Genomic DNA, 21599 nt, shown 5'->3' with positions numbered 1-21599 from the left:
TTTTATAGATATTTCACGTGTGCATCACTCATGATCCTTCAAGTTTCAAAGACAACAGTTTCCTTTAGCTGTCTCATTTTTCGTGACAAATAACAAGAGTTACATCTAGAGAAGGACTAAAGATATTGATAACTAATGAAGACGGTGAAGATATTGATGTGACATATAATGTCGTGTACAAAGAAGTATTTTGAAATGTGTAATATTTCATAATATATGTTATGTTGTCATTAAAAACCGTTTATTTCTTTGGTGTAACATGTTTGGTAGGCGATACAATATTTATCGATATTGTAGCTTTTGTTTCGCGATAAATTTCTTTTTTGTAGTTTAATTTTTTAAATTCCATTCCTCTATATTTCATTTTATTATGTATCAAATTGTTCCAGCTCATAAGACCCATACGGCGCACGGGTCGGCGTTCTAGTAGAGATACAAATATATACGTACATATCAATTGTCAATTATACATAACATTCTATATTAAAGATATCTTTAGTCAAAAAAGATGTAAAGATATTTAATACAGTCAAAAAAGATATTTAATGTGATACAATGTAATGAAAACATAAATTAAAATATATACAAAGTTTATTTAGGAATATATATATATATAAAGTCAAACTATTCACAACTTTCTATGGAACATAATGAATTGAAAAAATAATATCTTTTGACTAAACATAAATTAAAATAGACTAAAATGGAAAAATGTTCTATTTTCAATTTGAATGTCCTTGAATGAAGACTTTGTTAGTCAATTTTAAAGATTAAAGTGATTAACAGAGTCTACATTCAGGAACTAAATTGACTAATGGAGTCTGCATTCAGAGACTAAATTGACTAACAGAGTCTATGTTCAGGGATTATTTTGCAATTTATCTTACATTCAGGAACTAAAGTGACTAATCTCCCTTCTTTTATTTAAGGAAAAAAATAATAATAAATTACAAAATTAGGATCTTGATCTCACTAGGCGCCTTAATGTATCCCCTCGATTTAGACCATTTGATCTTCTGTGAGACAAATTTATGAGTTAGACATTTGATTTTTCATTTTGTGTTTTGTTCTAGTTTTGATTTTGACCATTAAATGTGTTAGACTTAGCACTTAATATGAGAGGTGCATGTTGTAAATAGTTCTATCCACAAACATGTTTTCTTTTTCTCCAATAATAACACCCTCTTCCCTCCCATCTTCAACGGTATTAACAACTTCTTACTCTTACTATTTTCCTTCAAAAATGTCTTCAATCAGTTCTCATACTCCATTGCTTTTCTGATTCTCTAGGTTCTCAAGTTGGAAACTTTTTCGCTTAAAAATGGTGGGTTTATCAGAATTGGAGGGATTACTGCTCCTTCAATGATACCTACAAGTAGAAAATTAGCTAGATGTTCTGTTTCAGCTTCTGGTGATGGCAATGCTTCTGTTCAGACTGATATTCCTTTTCCTTTTGATTACTCTGAGCTTCTGGAACAAGTTAGTGTTTCATTATCTATGCTTTGATTGAATTTTTTACTTCATTGCAATGTTGAATTTAATCTTGATGGACAAATGTAGTTGGAGTTTAGTTATATCAGTGTTGTGTAGAGTAATAATTTGAGTTAAAATGTAATTTAATTGAACCATTTAGATTCTGTTTGGATAAATAGCTTAATGAAGTGCTTATGAAAATAAGCTGAAAATAGCTAATTGACATGTCTTAAGTTGTTTCCATAAGCTCTTTCAAACAGTCTTACAAGTGTTTATGCCACTAGATAAGCTTAAATAAGTCAATTCAAACAGACTCTAATACTTTAAGATGGTAGAGTTTATTGTTTTTGACAAGGTTTTAAATTGCGCATGTGTCAAGATTGTATACTACAGAAAATTGTGATCGAATAAGCTTATGGACAGGTCATAAGTTGTTTTCATAAGCTCTTCCAAATAGTCTCGTAAATGTTTTTGCCCCTAGATAAGCTTAAATAAGTCAATCAAAATAGACCCTAATACATTAAAAGGGTAGGATTTATTGTTTCTGTCAAGATTTTAAATCACAGCCGGGTCAAGATCGTATACTGCAGAAAATTGTGGTCAAATACGAATAATGCGGCCCTGTGATATAGTAAGAAGGCATGAAAAACCTTGATGTTGCGGTCATAATTGCAGTTGCGAACTGTTTTTTTAAAACATTGGTTTTCTGTCATGTGCACATCAGAAACATGCTAATAGAGCACTAAAGTTGGTTTATTTCCAACAGGCTAAAGTTGCAGTGGAATTGGCCATGAAGGATAACAAACAGCTAATGGTGAGTCATATCTGATAACATTTTAATTAGCAATTGAGAATGAAAGTTGCACACTCCAAACTGAGGAGTGAATCTACTATAGAGCCTATAATGAACAACGATCTTAAACAGGAGATTGAGTTTCCCACAGCTGGACTCGAATCCGTACCAGGTCCTATATATTTCAGTTTCCTGGGTTTTTTAGGGTGTGCAGTTGTTTCAAATTATAAAAGCAATTTGATTCATCTCACTGATTTTATCACAGGTGATGGTGAAGGTGGAATAGAGATGACCGGAAGCATGCAATTGATTCGTGAATTTTGCGACCTCTCCATTTCTGCAGAGAAAATCACGCGAACAAGAATAGTAATTTTCTTGACTTATAGAACCATTCTTCTTTATGCTCCCAGTATTCCTTTCTTGATGAAATGAAAAGGCCTATCTTCACTACTTGTAAAAATATTGTTTGTGCTCCTTGCTTTTCTTTCACTTAAATTGGAAGTTGATTTTGGTCAAAAGGATAAAATCTATAGTTAGTAGTTAGTTTCAAGTCGCTTATTCTGCAACTCCTACTCATAGCATATGATACGAGCATCCATTATGATCGGTACACTACATGCTCACCCCTAAGCCTAGATTTCATCATCGAGGATGAAGTTTGTTGATAGTTTGATTAGTCCAAATATTTACAACATTCACATATCTGCTGTGTTGTCAATTGTGAATCACGGAAAACAATGGTTTGTTCAAATTCTGCTTGCTACAGTGCTATAGCACATCTATAGCTGCTATTTGATAACACTGCATATATGTATATGTGCTATTTCATGTGCAGCTTTTGCAAAGCTATTGCAATCACTCGAAATTTAGTCTGGTTTTGTAGAGATGGTCATGAGAAAAAATTTATTGTGCAACACTTCTTCATCACTTCCAGTTGAAATTGATGTTCAACCTTGTAAAAATCAGTTTTTTCCAGAAGCTAATGAAGTCGACTTTGCAAGACAGTCAGCCTTCAGTGGAGCTTCTTTTAAGTTGGACTATCTGACGAAGCCTTCATTTTTTCAAGATTTTGGTTTTGTTGAGAAAGTAAAAATGTCGGATAGAGTGAAGGCAGAGGATGAACTTTTCGTAGTAGCCTACCCGTATTTCAATGTCAACGGTAGATCCAAACTTTCTTTGTTATCGTTAATATAAACAATGGAAGGAAGTTTCTGGTTCATGACAACTGTTTCATTGTTTTTCAGAAATGCTTGTTGTGGAAGAACTTTACAAAGAAGCTGTCGTGAACACCGAACGAAAACTGATTATTTTCAATGGAGAACTCGACCGTATCAGATCTGGATGTATCCTTTTGCAAAATTGCGAAGCTATCTATTTAAGACTTGTTTTCTTGCATAAATATCTGTTTGGAGGTGATAAAGAAATGATGTATCAAAGTTGAGATTTTGAGGAAAAACAAGTTTTACTAGCAAATCTCAATCTCCTTTCAACAAATAGTGATCCTTGACTGGATCAAGATTATCCACCATTCTTTTATCCAAAGCTTGCTGGACTTACGAAGTCATTTCTACCTTCGATGGAAACCGTGTATTACATTCATAATTTCAAGGGTCGCGATAGGGGAATACTTTTCAGGTCTGTAAGCTAATTAACTTTATCAGTTTGTTTTGTTGAAAAATTCATGCTGTAATGCTTGTCCTTGTGGTAATTTGGGAAATGTTAATATCTTGCTTGGATATGTATGCAGTGAAATATGGTGATGTCTAGACTGTGTTTGGCTTAGTGAAACGTCTTATGAAACTCATTTTTTTATGTGTTGTGTCTCGACTCAAGTGTGTGTATCAAATTTTATGTAGGTGCTATCCAGGACCCTGGAAAGTCCTGAGAAGAGTGGGGAGTAGTAAATTTGTTTGTCTACATCAGCAGGATACTATGCCATCCCTCAAGGAAGTTGCCCTTGATATTCTTCCAAAAAATTGATGTATCAGTTTCAGTAATTATAGTAATGGTAAGAAATTCCTGCTTCCTTTGTGTGTGTCCTTAATTACTTGGTGAATCCACTAGTATGGTTTCTTTTACTTTTCGGAGCTACATTAGTCTTATTTTATATGCCTCAGACAAGGAACAACATCGGCATTAGCTTAAGGTTCTGTTTGGTTTCAGGAAACATTATCTTTTCAATTTTAGTTACAAAAATGACATAGTTTTCAATGCTTTTCATACAAAATTTTGGAAGCAGAAAACTAAGTGAAAATAACATGTCATTTTTGTAACTAAAACTGAAAACAAAACATTAAAACGAAAACCAAGGCCCTAACATGTCTATAGAAAACATCTCACAGTCCCTTCTTGTGTCTGAATGAAGAAAGATTCATGAAAAGAAAGTTTATGAAATTTTATGTACAGATGAACAACAGGGGTTGGTCTCCAGCTTCTTCTTCGGAGATTCTGCGGTTGGCATCTGATTAACGAAGGGTTGAAGTTGCGATGGTCAAAGAAATGGCGCCTTTGCAGTACTGAAGTGGCATATTTTTAAAAGCTACCAAGTTTGTTGTTGTACAGTTTGGAAATTCATCTGAGCAATACAAGTTTTCTGTCTGTGTTTGTGTATTTATTGTACAGAATTTGTCAACACTCAACAATCACTGAATCAATCCGGTTGATCAAATCACTTCTGTTGTGTTAGAATACTAACATGTGTTATTATTTACCTTGTAATATATTACTAGACATAATATAATTATATGTCTGCAAAACTTAATTCATTTGAGTGATGAAATTGAAAAACATAAGAAAATATATACCTATAGGTAGGGTGAAGCTTTGTCCACCTTCAATTATAGAGTAATAACTTGCAATGCAAGTAACAGTTACTCCTTCCTTCCTCTTATTGGTTGTAGCTAAACTAAAAAGCAGTACATCCATAATTGCACATATAAAGTCTGTCAGCTCATCTACAAGTCCAACCTAACAGTCAAATGATAAGAAATGTTGTTTGTATTGTTAATTCCTATGCTATACGGTAACAAATATTTTATACTATAAATTAAATTAAACCCCCATCTCACACTCTGCAAGACTGCAACATATATCCTTCCATTGATACCTTCAGAATCAAAATGTCTCAAGAAATTTGCATACTGCCATTCTTCGGACAAGGCCATCTTTTACCATGCTTCCAACTATGCAACCACTTAACTTCCACAAACTTTCACGTCACCCTTCTCATCTCCTCCACCCTTGCCACCTCCATTCCCTCTTCTCTTCATCAACACCCTCTCTTTCAAGTTACCCTGATCCCATCACAACCCCCACCTCCTTCACCAGAACACCACCATGACGAGCTTACTAAAGGGCTCCAAAACATTTTCTCTAACTACCCTCGTCCAACCCGACCCGTTTGTGCCATTGTCGATGTCATGATGAGTTGGTCGAACAATGTTTTCAAGAAATTTGAAATTCCTACAGTGGCATTCTTCACCTCAGGTGCATGCTCTGCCGCCATGGAGCTCGCAGCATGGAAAGCACAACCCTTAGATTTGAAATACGGTGAAATTTGTTTTCTTCCCGGATTACCCTATGACATGGCGCTTACCTACTCTGACCTGAAACAACATCTTCACGACCCTCCTCCTCCTCCTCCTCCTCAACACGGCATTCCTCCACCTCCACATGAATGTGGGCCCAGTATGATGGGTCCACCTAAACTTGGAGGGCAACCACCGTGGCTGGATGAGATACAAGAAACAATAGCATTAATGATCAACACATGTGATGATCTAGAGCACCCATTTATTAACTACATCGCGAACCATGTCAAAAAACCAGTATGTGGTGTTGGACCACTTTTGCCGGGGCAGTATTGGAAATCATCTGGTTCAATTATCCACGATCGTGATTTTAGGTCGAATCGGTTGTCCAACATCACTGAGGAAGAAGTGATCCAGTGGTTAGATTTGAAGCCACGTAGCTCAGTTTTATACGTGTCGTTTGGTACTGAGGTGAGTCCCACAATGGAAGAGTATACGGAACTAGCCCAAGCAATGGAGTCATGTGAGCAGCCATTTATATGGGTGGTTCAAACCGGTAAGGGTAGACCAAGTCCTCCTCGTTTAAGAGGAGAACCCGGTTTAGGAATACCTAAAGCAGAAGGATATTTTCCTCATGGATTGGATAAAAGAGTTGGGAATAGAGGTTTGATAATACGAGGATGGGCACCACAACTGTTGATACTGAGTCACACATCAACAGGTGGATTCTTATCACATTGTGGTTGGAATTCAACGATTGAGGCTATTGGACGTGGGATTCCATTGTTGGCTTGGCCTATAAGGGGTGATCAATACCATAATGCCAAGTTGGTGGTGAGTCGTCTCAGGGTGGGTTATATGGTCTCTAATGATCTATCAGAAAAGGTGGCCAAGGATGAAATAGTTATGGGAATAGAGAGGTTGATGGGTGATGAAGAAATGAAGAAAACTGCTGAGGTTCTTAGTGCTAAGTTTCGGAGTGGGTTTCCAAGAAGTTCATTAGCTGCCTTAGATGCTTTTAAGGATTTTATCAAACAGAGATTTGTTTAGGTTCATTTCCTCAAACTTCTCTATAGTAGACTATGTCCCCACTATAGAGAATTACAATCAACTTAATCTAGTTTAATTCATATAAATAAATTAGTTTTTTTTTTTTGAAGCAATATAAATAAATTAGTTAGAAAATGGGTATAAAATCTTTTGCTAGAATGAATTTAGTTTCGAGTCCTGAATCCTGATATCCTAGTATTGGTGCATTATTACTACTTTAATACCATTCAACCGTTGTCTTCAAGTTCAAAATTATTAAATTAACATATTTCAGAGACAATGTTAACAAATTTTACTACCATGCAACTACAAGAATTCCAAATTTTTATCATCGGCGCTGATTTTTTCACTACGATCAGTAAAAAATGTCTCTGGTTTATCAGGAAAGAATTAATGGAATTGATTCAGATTCAATACATCGTCAATAATAATAATAATAATAATAATAATAATAATAATAATAATAATAATAATAATAATAATAATAATAATAATAATAATAATAAAGAGAACAAAATTTTCCACAACTAAGCAGAAAGCTACAAAGACAGTTTTAAGACTATCTGGTGATACTTCATTATCGGGTGAAATATATTCCAAAATCGAATATGAATATGTTGACAAAATACAGATCCTATACCAGTTGAACCTGAACTAAATAATTACAAAAACAAAACAGAGAAAGAGAAGAAAATTTTCCTTTTAATATTTCATAGAAAGAAAGAACCAATAAGAAAACAATGAACCTACATCCCAGGAGATGAAAAATTATACAAGAGCATATTGCAAACAAATGATTCTGTATAAAAGAACAATAGAAAAGATTTGGTCTTGTCATAATGGATCTGGATCCAGTTTTGGGTCTACCGCAGTTTTGAGCTCTAAATGAGAAATTCGAACAGCTCCAATAAGCCTCTCGGGCAACTCATCAGGAGTATTTCCCTGTTAATAGTAACAATCTTGTCAAGATTTCGCAATATAACTCAAAAGACATCAATTAACTGTCAACAAATTCATTGTCAAAATAATTCCCATATTTGAACTTGTCAGGCACTTACTCGTAATAAAATACAAATTTTACATCTCAAACACATTCCCGTGCATAGTAGTAATACTACAATATATGAAATAATTTTTCGTTCCAGCAATAAAATCCTCCACAAGTTAAAATTAAGTATTTATAACTCCTAGCACTTGCGGTGACAAGCAAAACAATTTGGGAAAATTAGGGGAAATGGTAAGGCAGATTTGTTCTCGATTTGAAGGTCTACACAATCAGCAATATTAAGGACCCACAGCCATCGGAAGTGAATTCAACTAAAATCTTTTTTCAAAAAGAAAATCAACAAAAATCAAGTATTTCATTATATGTGAATCCAAGTCATTATACTTATAAAACTTGAACACTGAAATTTTTCTACTGAATGCAACAGTTAAATAGGTCTATCCAATTACACTCCCATTTAAATCCTACGACTTGCTTAGACGTTCATTACTAGCCTATGATATCTACACCATAAAAAACATACCTGTACAAGAAAAGCCATATCAACCACCAGTGTTGTAATCACACCAATAACTAGCCCCAAAACTCCATTAGCAACAGTAGAAGAACCAATATCAACATCAATCTACAGACAAAAGTTATTTGATTAGATCATAACAAACAAGTTAGGGAACATACGCCATTCATTAGTGGGAGGCTTCGTACAACAAGAATAGGCAAAAATGTGAAGGTAAAGTTAATGAAATTTTACTTCTAAATACTTAGGACCACGAATATAGTTGCAATCAACTGCCTTTCCCAATAAACAAGGAGTGCTCCCAACACTTTGGCGTACAATCCATGAACCCTGCATTTTTTAGTTGGAAAATCAACAACAATCAAGAAGTGTATAACATATACTTGTTACTCTGGCTTTTAGCAAAAAAGGCGGTAGTTAATAGTTATAATTACAAATAGAAAGAAAGAAAGAAAAAGCATAGCAAAATATTGGGGAAAATGAAGGGGAGTCCTACTCTATGAAACAAAAAATATGGTAATAAATGATTTAGACATGTATAATTGAGCCCGGCCAAAACATGTATGCAATATAGTTGTAGCATGAAGTACCATATTTAACTCGCCGTGCATCCAATTTAAAGGTTGTAAAGTTAAACCCTGGGAAAGTGAACTCGGCCATGTGATATGTTTATATATATTACAAGTTTTAAATTAATAACCCTGAGCATTACTCATTTCTGAGGAAAGGAAATTTTTATGTTTTGCTTGATTTTCATTCTCATGATGAGGTGGATATGAAAGAAAACTATCCAACCCAACCATTAACTTACACTCAAGCTTACTTTACTTCTATATGATTCTTTGTCCTGGCATTTGAAATGTGAAAACATTCTATTAAGAGCATAAGCCAGAAAGGAGAGCCCGTTCCAAAATCTGTTATAACCGACAAACTCAGCCAACCTATATTTGATCTATCTTTTCTGCATTACTTTACTAAGCTATGCACTGGAATGCTATGTCCATCTAAACATTTGCCAAACCATGAACTGAACATTTATAGAGTGCTTCTTACTTATGTGTTGCAGTAAGAGTAGAAAATATAAAATTTATGAATCTTGTTCTGGACTATTGAACTAGTTTTACATTTTTACTTTTTTTATCTGTTGCAGCATATAAAGCAAAATTTTGTTGTGATAGTGATAGCATTCTTTTAATAAGCATTTGATTGTTTCTCAGACTAAAAAACTCAATTGAGTTCCCAAGATAAGTTATACCCTTCTCCTCATCCCCTCCAAAGGAAACACACACAATAACACACAAGTTGATGTCAACTACAACCTTGCTTGTAACATACTCCAAATTAACCATATGGAGAAACTAAGAAATAAAAGAAAGAAAATAGTTAATTCAAGAAATAATTGGCAGAGTACAAATACAGCCATCACAAGAATGTTTGTGACAGCCACAAATTATAAAATTAACTCGCTGGAAGTAGTGAAAGTAGCCCAATATAGTGATGACAATATTAAATGAATACCTTTGGGACTGATGGGATGAGCTTTAACCTGCTGTTTCGGAATTCGTCATCACCATCAACAAAGCGTTGCAAGAGTGTTCCAGGAACTAACTCCTTGGTGACAAAATAAAATACCATACTGTAATGTGATGAAGCTGGCACCTGCAGCCACACAACACACATTTACTTCAAAATTTTGTAGTTCAAAGTTTATTCTTAGTTATATTATTAGAAAAACTTGCCTGAACATTGATGATAATGGAGAAATATCCTTTTTCAGACGCAACCTGCATAGACACCAAAAAGAAAAGGTCCATTTGTCAGCAAAAGCCTCAACGAAAATAAAATAAATATTAAAAAATATAAATATAAAAATAAATAAAAAAACACTAACAGAGACACCAATAACTTGAATAAAATAGTATAAGGGAAATTAAATTCACCACATTAAGGTTGCACTTATTACAACTGATAACCCTCCTATTTAAGAAAAAAAAAAAAGGTCCCCCTTAATCTGTGTTTCTACCACAGATGGGTGGCCAGGTGGGTGAGCTATGTCTTGGCCTGCAGTGAGGTGTTTAAACGACATGCTGGTGTGTGCTGTTTTGAAGTTATAGAACATTTAATGAAACAGAACCACATTATAAGCAACCTTGTAATGATGACAAGGAGAAGCCCTGTGGGATAGTGTGTTAGGCAGGCTGAAAGGTATTCAACAACAATCAAATTTGGTTCATAGATCCAATTTTTATGAATAATTTTAATTATGTATTGAAGAAAAAACAAAATGCAAAGGAAAAAGAATGGTTTCGATAATAATTTCCAAAAAAGCGAGGATGTGCCCTGTATCATATCTTAATTTTAAAAAAGGTCATAGAATTTGGATTAGATCTAATACCATGTTAAAATTTGGATTAGGCCCAACTCAAACTCAAAAGCTAGAGTGAGAAGGTTAGTTAAAAGCACTGAATCTGTGATACAGTAACCTGGCAGAAAGCTGAGTCATTTCCCTATACAGCAACCTGCTTATATTTTGATACTTCTCTGTTTACCTATGCACATCAAGGTGACACTGTATATATTTTGATTTATGTGGATTCATCACAGGTAACTCTTCCTCTCTCATTCAGAAAATCACTCATAAGCTTCATCATGTTTTTGCTCTTAAGCAACTTGGCAGTTTGGATTATTTTTTGGGCTTAGAAATTAAGCATCAGCCCAATATATTAGTGACCTCCTCTCCAAAACTGATATGAGTGATGCCAACCCAGTTACCACTCCTATGGTCTCTAACACTCTCTAAAACTGGGCTTGTCTTTTGCTGATGCTTCTCACTATAGGTCAGTGGTTGGTGCTCTTCAATACACCACCATTACCAGACCTGATATTAGTTACCTAGTTACCTCTCCAAAACTGATATGAGTGATGCCAACCCAGTTACAACTCCTATGGTCTCTAACGCTAAACTCTCTAAAACTGGGTCTGTCTTTTGCTGATGCTTCTCACTATAGGTCAGTGGTTGCTACTCTTCAATACGCCACCATTACCAGACCTGATATTAGTTACTCTGTGAACATGGTGTGTCAGTTCATGTCACTTCCTCTTGAACCTCATTTGCTCTTGAACCTCATTTGTAAGCTGTGAAATGAATTCTGCGCTATCTAAGAGGCGCTCTGCATTATGGCCTCATTTCAACCAGTTTCTCTGCATCAACCGTTCTCTCTCTCTCTGCTTGTTGTGATGTTGACTGGGCTGCTGACCCAGATGATAGGCGGTCCACCTCAGATTCAGCTGTTTATCTGGGCGCTAACCTCATATCTTGGTGGTCTCGCAAGCAAACTGTGGTGGCTCGCTCCAGTACAAAAGCTGAGTACCGTAGTTTAGCCCAAACTACAACTGAAGTCTTATGGGTGCAGACTCTGCTCACAGAGCTGGCTGTTCCCTTTTCTCTAACAGTTATCTTCTGTGATAATCAAAGCTCCGTAGCTATGAATGACAGTCCTGTGTTACATGCTTGCACAAAAAACATGGAAATTGACCTGTTTTTTGTTCGAGAAAAGGTCATCAGCAAATCTCTGCACGTCACCCACATTCCTGGTTGTGATCAAAAGGCAGATGAGTTCACGAAGCCTCTCTCCTCAGCTAATTTGTTGGAGTTCAGAGAGAAGCTCAATGTAACTGCATTGCATACAGCACAGTCCAATTGAGCTTGATGGGGAGCGTAAGAATAGATTAGTTTTCTAGTTCAAATATTCTTTGTATTCAGTTTGCTGAGCTCATTGTGTATGCCAGCTATACTAATTAGTCTATGCCAGTTGTTGTCAGCTGTCTGCCAGGTCACTGTAACTAACCTTCAGTTAGTTACAGTAGTGTAGGTTAAGCACACAGTATATATAAAATGATGTTGCTCATTCTCTTTGTATCAATCACAATTACAATCAATACATAACAGATTTCTTTCTCTCTCAAGTTCAGCTTCACTCTAATAAAGTAAAATAATATAGACAGGGTTCTAATTCTCACTTGTGCTGCACAACCAGGACGCTTAGCCACATGGTCCATTCTTTTTGAGTCCTTAAACCAGTCAACAGCAACAAGATCCATTAGATGTTTTCCTGCAGGAGCCTTCACAGTTCACCATAAAGGAATCAGAATACACCGAAACAATGATAAATTTGATTTGGAAAAGTTGAAAGAACAATAGAAGACCTTTGACTTGTCATAGCAAAAATGCTTGCTTCTGACTCTAAAGTTACTTCCATCAGATATCTTCCAGCAATCCCGAGCATTATCACGATCATCTCGGCGTAAATTACCCGAAAAGGAAGATAAGTCAATCTCATCATCGGGCTCTTCATCCAAGGCTTCAGTTCAGAAATACTTTATATTAGATATAATCAAGCCTAGGTCATGTGCTTGCATCGCTGTATGCAGATGCTTCATGCTCATGTATTATCATTGTAGTATTATTATATTAAAACTAGGTATAGCAAGCAGCTACCTGTTTTTCTAACATCACTCTGACCAATTTGGAATGCCTGAAATATTAAATATTCACACTTAGTGTTCATAAACCAAATGCCAACACTATAAATGAGGGAATGCAAATAATACATCTTGATCTGGTTCTGCTATTTGAAAATCCTCATCGTCATCTGAGTATTCATCCATCAAAACAGAATTTCTATTTGCAGCATTTTGATCGAGAGAAGTAGAGTTAACAGAAATATCATTTGTCTTCTGACTCTTCTTTGAAGTAACAGATGTTGAGAACATATTAACCATGACAGGAATTCGTGGAGGAGCATTCCTTTCATCTGACTGGGCAAACCATTCACGTAAACCTGTAGAGAGAGAAAAGATCGAGCATTTTGATACTACTCATTGTAAAGCATGCCCTCCCACAAAAAAATATAAAATTGGGCAACCTCCATTCCGATATTTTCTATTTACTTTCATCCATACATGTATGTGTGTGTGTGTGTGTGGCGAGAGGTATGAAAAACTGATGATACAGAAGGGATGTCGTTATCATTCCATAAGAAAACTTTATATCACATACAAGAAAATCAACTCACCAGCCACACTATTTAACATTTGGCGGAGACAATGCTGCTGGAAAGATGGTATATAACTCACTCCCCAACCCTTCAGATCAATCTGCATAAGATGCTGAACTTGTGTCCTGGGCCTCCCATTTCGAGGTTTTAAGGGGGAGATGTTATATCCTCCACCTATACAAACCAGCTTTTAGACCCATGAAATTTCATTGACAATTTTCATATATGAAGGTAAGGAGATTGTATATTAATTAAAATGATATGGTGTGTTTGTTTCAAGTCATTTAAATGCATTCCTGAAAAATATATGGGTGGGGAATGAGTATTGCAATATTTGTTGCAAGGTTAAAAAATTATTCCTGCATATAAAACATTCCGGAGAAAAAATAGCTTCACATTCCCATAGTTTTCCTTCCCAAGGGATGGCTTTTTTTTTAATTCCTATGATCCCTGCACCCCACTCTAATAAATGATTCCCAAGGGTATTACTATAAATGTTAGTCAAACACTTTTTCAAAACCTACATAAGAATAGGATTCCCATCCTTATACTACTAGGAAACTTATTACCAGGAATGTATTTAAACAACTTGAAACAAATGTCCGAATATTTTAATGACAGTTACATAAAGCCAAACAAAAACCAATTGGTTTTAGGATTTAAGATTTGATGGTTTTCATATGCTTGCAATATCCACCTTTTTAGTAATTGATACAAACACTTGGAGTGGAAAGTCAAAAGACAATATCCTCAAAAGCAGAAAATAGAAGGTACAATCAAGGCACAAAAAAAGCCAAGCTACTCAGTCCACCAAAGTCAAAAGAGCCAACGCCCTTATAACAACTATTAGCAAAACGCAAGAGTGGACATCGGCATAATCCCATTCTATTGACAACATCGAGAACCCTAGAAAATATAGACTTCTCTCTTGAACTTTGAAGGATGGAATCAGATCAAAAAGAAATCTTACTCTCGATATGTGCCCGAACACACCCAGGTTGTGGACCACAGTTATCATGTTCTCTAGAGCGAAATAAAACAACTGCATAAAGAAGAAATACAGATAAACCTACATAAATAATAAAATAGGGGATGATAACATGTACTAAGGAACATATAAAACCTTCTACTAAATGTTTTTAATTACTTAATGTTCTTAATTACTTAAAAAAGGAAATTATTCAATATTCTGAGTTCCAATGTAATAAATTATTGTTGCGTCAAAATAGAAGATATAATAAATTATTCACTTTTCATTTAATATTTTCCAGTTCTAAACCAGTGCCGTCGCATAAACTGAAAACTGAGCAGAAAAAAACAAATTTCCTACCATAACTTCCATCATCATTTCGACGCCAGTAACGTACATAACAAAGATCACGGGGCCACACAAACCTGCCACAATGAACACATGACATTGGATCAATATAATTAATTACTCTCTGGATTTACACCCATTTTTCAGATAGTTTAAACAGTCCTAAATCATGCTTTCACAAGTACAAAAAACAATTCAGATTTTAATAGGAGATCTAGATATAAGTCTACATGTATGAAATTTATTCAGAAAATTAATATTACAATATTACAAGAAAATTTGGTTCTATTGCGAAAGACGTTTCTCCATTTGTGCAAAAAGAATGATCAAGTTAACTAAAGTATAAACTACAAATTATTATCAATGATGGAGATGTTAGATTATCTTTACATTGGGAACCAGTCCAGCTGAAGTCGGTGATAAAGAACTGCTGTATGCCCATCCACCTCCTCAACTAACCTACCTTCCTGGAAACTGCAATCCCATCTGCAGCAATGCAAATAACCAGAAGCTTACAAATTCAGGGATAAAATATTTGCAGAGTTATAGATCATCACCATACAAGATTCACTTTATCTTTGTTGAGTCCCAAATTGAAAAAGATATAGCTTAAAAACATGTTTATAAGGCATCCCTCGCCATAGAAGTCATTTTTGTAGGGATGAGATAAGTCCAACCCAAACTATAAGATGGCATCCGAGCTTATCCAAGGTCCATTGAACCACCCATTATTCGGCAACTCGGGTCAAGCTCCAGATGTCAAATCTTGGCCAAGAGAGGTGTGCGTTGGGAGTCCCATGTTAGATAAGATATGGTCTGAAAATGTGTTTATTAGTGGAAGGCATTCCTCATCTTACAAATTAGTTTGCAAGGTTGGGTATGGTCCAACCCAAGTTCTAAGAGTCTCATTCAAATGGAATTGACTCTTGTTTCCTCCCTTCTTGCAAACTTAAACTCTCATATTCAAGATTGCAGCTCATGCAGTATCTATTCAAATCTCCCTTAAACAATAGTTCTAATACCGATGGATAGGTACAAGAAAAATAGCAAAGAGCAGAGAGGAAACTGTTTTGTGTTCATTTATTAAAGCAAATTCCAGACCTGTATCACAGTATCAGTATGATAACATTCTGATTTGGAAAGGAAAAGAGGTGATTAAAAAGAAAGAGAATCAACCCAGGTAGTTAGAGAATGCCTAATCTCTCCCAAAAGTGTGAGCTAATCCTAGCCTACCTCTAACGACTCCCGTTATCAGGTTATATAGCCCTCTACAACAAGATCCTCTCCCACTCCTTTTGCCAATTCAGATTCAGCAATTAGTTACGTAGAGGATGATATTGCATTCTCTCTCTAGGCTATGATTCTCTACATCTCACCCCTTTTTGTTCCTTCTTCCATACACTGATTATTACCACGTCCTATCAGATGGTTGTGCTTTTGAAGTTATTTTACTTTATTGATAAGATACTGGAACTACCCCTATGGTACCAAGAATAGCTTACCTCTTTTGGAGACTTGCATCAGCACCTTAGTCATAACTTTAGGTGCTTTGACTAGGTTGTCCAAGGCTAGGTAAGTAGTTCTCTAAACATAGAATTAGATGGACGCTTTACAATCTCTTAAAATGACAATTCTAATTTCTCTCCCACGTCATTTTTTCCATAAACAAAAAGGAATAAAAATAACACATAATCTGCAATATATTATAGAATGACAGCAACAAACACAAAGCAGCATAAAAATAGTGGAAATTATGCAGAACACCTACTCAAACCGTGTCCCATCCATGCTCATCACAAGCTCAAAAATTTCTTCACAAGAGGCCTCCACAACTCCCACTGCCTTCATCGCTCTACTATAGCTCCTTGGCTACATAAAGAACCAACGAGAAGATGGTTGTGTTTCCAAAATATTCTAAGAAATGTAGCACACCAGAAAAATAAAGGACAGAAAATAACGCACAAGGTAATCAACTTCAAGAAGTTCTTCAAAAACACGAAGTCCTGTCGATGTCAGAAGGAAAATCAACTCAGTAATAACTTTATCTTTTACGTCACCACAGCAGTAGGTTAATATATCTTATCAGTGAATGCAGGAAACCATACCATTTTGGCATTGCAAAAGACGCCAATGCTTCCTTGAGAAAGCTTGGTTATTGACATTCTGATTTGACAAATCTGAATCTATTTCTCGCGTCCAGTCAAAAATTGATTCCGGAGGCCCTGCAGCTCAAAAAAGAAAAGGCATAAATATAGATTATAACAGAGCAATTGCAAACCCACAAGCAGAAAGGATACAAAATGGACCATTTCCAATTGTTGTCCTCCTTAACAAATTTGAATGAGGCTCGTCATCTTCATCCTCCTGAGCACTAAACCTGGGGATCCAAAAACAATATTGTATGTTATGAATATATACGAGGAGGATATGCATAATAAAAATGGTATTCCAGAACTAAATACAGTAGAACTAGCTCAACAGTGCAACAAAAGAGCGAAGGACAGCTAAGGAATGTGAAAAGACTATCTTAAGGAGGACAGGCATAATCCAATCACATAGGAAACAACATTACCGAAAAAGTGAGTATGCTTTACATGTGCAGTCTTCTACAAAATTAAGTGGAAAAAAGCAAAGCACATAAACACTTACTGGCTTTCACGATCCGAGGAAGAAGCCGTCTTCCCATTGTCCATCCCAGATTTGTATTCAAAAGAAATATATTTGTTACCATTTGACGGTTGTGCACCCTGATGCTGCATGCATTTAAGATTAATATCATATTATCATCATGCATTTAAGTTTAATATCATATTATCATCAACTTACACGACAGGAAAGCATGTCCTACTAAGATGAATTCACAAAAACTAAGATCACAATTTCATCCATGTAAAAAAATTGTCTCTTTTCAAACCAATCTACATCAGAGAGATAAAGTCTATCCAAAAATTTAAGAACACAGATATTGATGCACATTTAATGAATACAATAGGATTATGCCCTGATGAAACATACCTGATCAATGACATACTCAATTTTTTCCTTCCAAATTAGGGCCTCTTGGATGTTAAAAGCAGCCATCTGCTACAACAACCCAAATTATAAAATGTCAGCAACAGCTAAATCATTATATGAAAAAGGCAAAATAAAAACAAAGTAACATAAATAGACCAGTATAAATGTACATTAGATAAAAATCAACTCACCATAACCCGATGGTTCTTTTCTTTCTTGTTGTAAACAGACAAAACATATACCATCTACACAAAAATAAGTAAAAAATAAATACAGGGCTGCATATCTAAAAAAATGCAGGAAAAATTATGGACTAAATAAAATCGCTGTCAGTATAGTAAATCTCTAAATGGTTTAAAGAAAATTATATTTCAACTACAAATAGGACTACCAAAACCCAGTATATGCCACTTTTAAATAAAACCTGTGGTCAAATTGTTTAATTAAACTTTACATGAAAGAGAAAAAATATGTAATCAAAATTGTTGACATGTCATTCCCCTCTCTAAAAGCATTCATGATTTTAACAGTAAAATAGGAATTTTTTTTTTTAATGGCAAAGAAAATATATAACGCTCGAGAGAATAAAAAAGGTTCATATACGACTGTAAAATAAGAATTTCTAACTACTTTACACAATGACTACGAATACATCACATTCCAGTAAATGTTATGTAGTAAAACTAAAGGAGTTGCCAGATAGCATGTATAAAATTGTTATTGTTTATGAAATTGAAGCAGCTGGAGCAACGCTAATCGCAGAATGAAACATAGTTGCTCAGCTTGTAGAGTTTGGGTTTATCAAAATGCTGGTACTGAACAGGACAAGTGCAAATTGATGCAAGTAATGAACATCAGGTTCACAGACTATAGACGTATCTTTGTATCCGTATGTGTTTCTTTAATTTCAGGGAAAACTGCATATTTAATTATGTAGTGTCCAGCTATATTTGGAGTAGGCACTTGCTTGTGGACTTGAAGCTTGGAGAATTTTGTTTGAACTTTGAATAGGTATAGTGGTTTGTTTGAGGAGGAATAAGGACAGAAAAGTTTTGCAGCAGTGAGAAATTTATGCATTAATTTGACATCTTTGGAACCTGAATGTGAAAGCTTGGATTTTGAAGGAGAAACCTATGTTCTCACGTTTGCTACAAGACAGGATAGATTTCAGCTTCACTTTGGCCTTTACCACACAAAAAAGATTAGGGGATTTCTCTGGTAGTCACGCAGATAGATTAAAAAGCTATTGTATCAATTTTGTTTTTTCATTTGATGTCTAGTTGAAGGAAGATACACCTCCTACTTTACAATATTTTCTTGTAAAGAATTCCTTTCTTTTCTTAATCTATGAAAGAAAAACTTAAGTCAGAAAATTCTCATAGAAGGTGTTCATGGGACTCCACACAGCTCCATAACTAAACTGTAAACCTAATGGCACACAATAGGGTGAAAGTTTGTTTGTGTAAAATTACATATGTCTAGCATTACTCCACTATATCGAGGCTGATTTCATTTTTTTCAATGTTTTACTAGATGCCATTGGTGGTAAACAGCCATAATTTGAATAAGTGTTGCCGTTGGCAGACCATGCCGGAAACCCAAAAATCCGGCATACTGACTGCCACCATATCCGAGTGTGGCGCCGCCATCCTTCAAAAAATTGGCCATGACGCTGCCATGGCAGATATTTGACTTGACAACACTGATTTGAATATCACCTCACTCCATCAATTTACTAGATTCCATTCAGTGCATTTTCAATTTCCTAACAGGATTACTCTAGATACATACAAAATCCAGTGAACATTTTCAATGCATAATACAAAAACAACGGTCAAGCCCTATGCCACTGAGCGGGGTCAACTTATATGAACATAAAACAATACGAGAGGAGATAATCTTGACCACACAACCATATATGGATTGTCAAGATTGTGTTTACTTACATCAAATCCTGATAATCCATTGCAATTGTATGATTAGGATTACCTCCTCTGATTAGTATATCAGAACTCACATGTCCATGATGCGTCTTCAATCCTCTATCCTCCACTCTACAGTTTCCATCAATTAGCAGTGTCTTAATTGGAACCTAATAACATCGTAAACATAAAAATTAATAAATACTAATAAATAAATATATAAACAAATAGTTCGTAATCATCAAGTTTTTTAGGAGCATATTCTCTCAAGCATAATAATAATTCATGAAAAGTTAAAAGTCAAATTCACAAATTCCCTTCACTTTTCATATCAAAATAAAGTGATTATTCCATGAAGTGAAGCTTTTAACCATCAAAGTAGCATCAAAAAAACGAAAATCTAACTGAATTTAGGTATTCCAAACCGAATGAAAATAATCAAAATCATGAAGTAACGGTGAAAATTCTACCTGATTATCCTGCGGTTTTCTTTTGTAATAAGCAAGTAACCGTGACTCCAAAACGAAGTACCTCATGTGAATAAACGATCGACCGATTTTTCGCCGGCCATATCTCACCATCCATCCTTCATACACGACTTTCGACGACATCGGCACAAGAATTTCAAACTTCGAAGGAAAATTCGGAACGAATTGGCAGTTTTGCCGCCGGCGGAAGCTGGAGAAGAAGAATCTCTGCTTCGGCGAGATCGATTGGTAGCTAAGTAAATTTAGAACTCATCGCCAGTGCCGGAGATGAAAGATCATGGAACTGGCAATTCTACTACACTGTATGTTCTTGATTTTCCTACGGAATTGAGAATTTTGTTATGATTCGAAATTCGAATTCAGCATTGGCGGTGGTTGAAATTGCTGTCCTCCGATTTTTCGTCGGAGTTTGTTCGCCGGGATCGGTGACGGCGATTAGATCGGTGTAACTGTGAAGAAGAGAGAGAGAGAGAGAGAGAGAGAGAGAGAGAGAGAGAGAGAGATTTAACGAACGTGTTAGATCCCACGTAAGTTAGAAAAAGCTGTGACCGTGTAAGAAGCATTTGACACGTGGAATATCATGATTGGGCCGTGCGGATTAGGTGCGCGTTGGCGCCGTGACGTTTTCCCAATTTTTTGAATAGAGGTGGCGTCTTGTTCCAATTAACACAGTGATTAACATTAATCGGAACTTTTGTCATTTCTTTGTAAATAACTTGTATCTAGTTCTCCCCTCAAAAAATAATATTATAGATTCAATTTGCATAGTTGATGTGAGTATTTCTTTAGTTGAAGGATGATCATCTTTGCAAACATAATCTGGTTCAATATTCTATTAATTTAAGAGATCAATTTCATCATTTATTAATTGAATGTTATCGAAGTTGAAGTGAAACTAAATAGATCGGTTCAACACATATTTAAGATATGAACAGAATCACATTTTTTAGTAGATTTTCATCACCAAACTAATATTGAAGTTAATTTTTTAGTAAATTGTAGTTTGGTTTGCCGCCAATATCCGTAAGTAAGGATTTATTTAACATTTCAAAACTCATTTTAATATAAAAATATACATGATGTAAAAAATTGAATGAAAAAATATGTATCAAAACAAATTTTATGAAGAGTAAATAGGCAATTATCCCATGAAAATTGTAAGTTTCATCAATTATCTCTAACGTTAACAAAACTTCAATTACCCCTTTGAAACGTTAATCAATTTACCCTCTCCGTCAAATTTTTCTATTAATCAACATCACGTTTTGCAAATACTCCCCTGAAGTTTTGCGCTTATGTGCAAAATGCCCTCCAAACTTGAAAATTTATATTTTTTTTCTCATACTCAAAAGATATTAAAGGCAAACAATTAACGGTTAGCTTTAATGAAAATCTTTTAGAATCTCCACTTGATATTTGAATCTTCATCT

The 21599-nt window shown here is 35.2% G+C and overlaps 3 protein-coding genes across 5 annotated transcripts; 2 read left to right on the top strand and 1 right to left on the bottom strand.

Annotated features, from left to right (window-relative positions):
- Positions 1-1056: 1056 nt before the first annotated feature.
- Positions 1057-4954, top strand: LOC11411101 (protein LOW PSII ACCUMULATION 3, chloroplastic). 2 transcript variants are annotated; one of them, XM_024783573.2, is made up of 10 exons: positions 1057-1204; positions 1291-1479; positions 2240-2287; positions 2399-2438; positions 2532-2632; positions 3272-3425; positions 3511-3609; positions 3784-3901; positions 4123-4274; positions 4673-4954. In XM_024783573.2, exons 1-9 carry the CDS (start codon positions 1154-1156, stop codon positions 4244-4246), a joined length of 924 nt encoding a protein of 307 aa, XP_024639341.1. In that variant the 5' UTR covers positions 1057-1153; the 3' UTR covers positions 4247-4274; positions 4673-4954. The 2 variants fall into 2 exon arrangements, with proteins under 2 accessions (XP_024639341.1, XP_003612637.2); XM_003612589.4 differs by having other exon boundaries at positions 3233-3425.
- A 179-nt stretch (positions 4955-5133) lies between these two features.
- On the top strand, positions 5134-6907 carry LOC11410069 (UDP-glucosyltransferase 29). Its single transcript, XM_003612588.3, has one exon. It carries the CDS (start codon positions 5386-5388, stop codon positions 6844-6846), a length of 1461 nt encoding a protein of 486 aa, XP_003612636.1. The 5' UTR covers positions 5134-5385; the 3' UTR covers positions 6847-6907.
- Positions 6908-7397: 490 nt separating this feature from the next.
- Positions 7398-20656, bottom strand: LOC11416942 (protein ENHANCED DISEASE RESISTANCE 2). 2 transcript variants are annotated; one of them, XM_013598192.3, is made up of 22 exons: positions 20152-20656; positions 19777-19851; positions 17951-18004; positions 17760-17828; positions 17394-17497; positions 17051-17121; positions 16850-16966; positions 16707-16747; positions 16513-16613; positions 15135-15230; positions 14757-14821; positions 14397-14468; positions 13445-13600; positions 12981-13210; positions 12868-12904; positions 12576-12730; positions 12390-12491; positions 10109-10153; positions 9888-10028; positions 8604-8699; positions 8376-8477; positions 7398-7788 (listed from the first exon to the last, which is right to left on the bottom strand). In XM_013598192.3, exons 1-22 carry the CDS (start codon positions 20290-20292, stop codon positions 7681-7683), a joined length of 2178 nt encoding a protein of 725 aa, XP_013453646.1. In that variant the 5' UTR covers positions 20293-20656; the 3' UTR covers positions 7398-7680. The 2 variants fall into 2 exon arrangements, with proteins under 2 accessions (XP_013453646.1, XP_003612635.2); XM_003612587.4 differs by having other exon boundaries at positions 17760-17825.
- Between the last annotated feature and the right edge of the window lie 943 nt (positions 20657-21599).

Source organism: Medicago truncatula, chromosome 5 (genome assembly GCF_003473485.1).
Source record: "Medicago truncatula cultivar Jemalong A17 chromosome 5, MtrunA17r5.0-ANR, whole genome shotgun sequence".
Taxonomy (NCBI): domain Eukaryota; kingdom Viridiplantae; phylum Streptophyta; class Magnoliopsida; order Fabales; family Fabaceae; genus Medicago; species Medicago truncatula.
The sequence above is the reverse complement of the archived record's forward strand: the minus strand, read 5'-3'. Positions and strand labels throughout refer to the sequence as shown.

Bases quoted from the DNA above. Each gene is read 5' to 3' on its own strand.
- LOC11411101 (XM_003612589.4), top strand. From the start codon at position 1,154: ATGTTTTCTTTTTCTCCAATAATAACACCCTCTTCCCTCCCATCTTCA. The intron at 2,288-2,398 runs GTGAGTCATATC...GATCTTAAACAG, and splicing joins AGGATAACAAACAGCTAATG to GAGATTGAGTTTCCCACAGC. The intron at 2,633-3,232 runs GTAATTTTCTTG...TGTAAAAATCAG, and splicing joins AAATCACGCGAACAAGAATA to TTTTTTCCAGAAGCTAATGA.
- LOC11410069 (XM_003612588.3), top strand. From the start codon at position 5,386: ATGTCTCAAGAAATTTGCATACTGCCATTCTTCGGACAAGGCCATCTT.
- LOC11416942 (XM_013598192.3), bottom strand. From the start codon at position 20,292: ATGTCGTCGAAAGTCGTGTATGAAGGATGGATGGTGAGATATGGCCGG. The intron at 16,967-17,050 runs GTCCATTTTGTA...TTTGAGCTGCAG, and splicing joins GAGGACAACAATTGGAAATG to GGCCTCCGGAATCAATTTTT. The intron at 16,748-16,849 runs GTATGGTTTCCT...TGACATCGACAG, and splicing joins TCTTTTGCAATGCCAAAATG to GACTTCGTGTTTTTGAAGAA.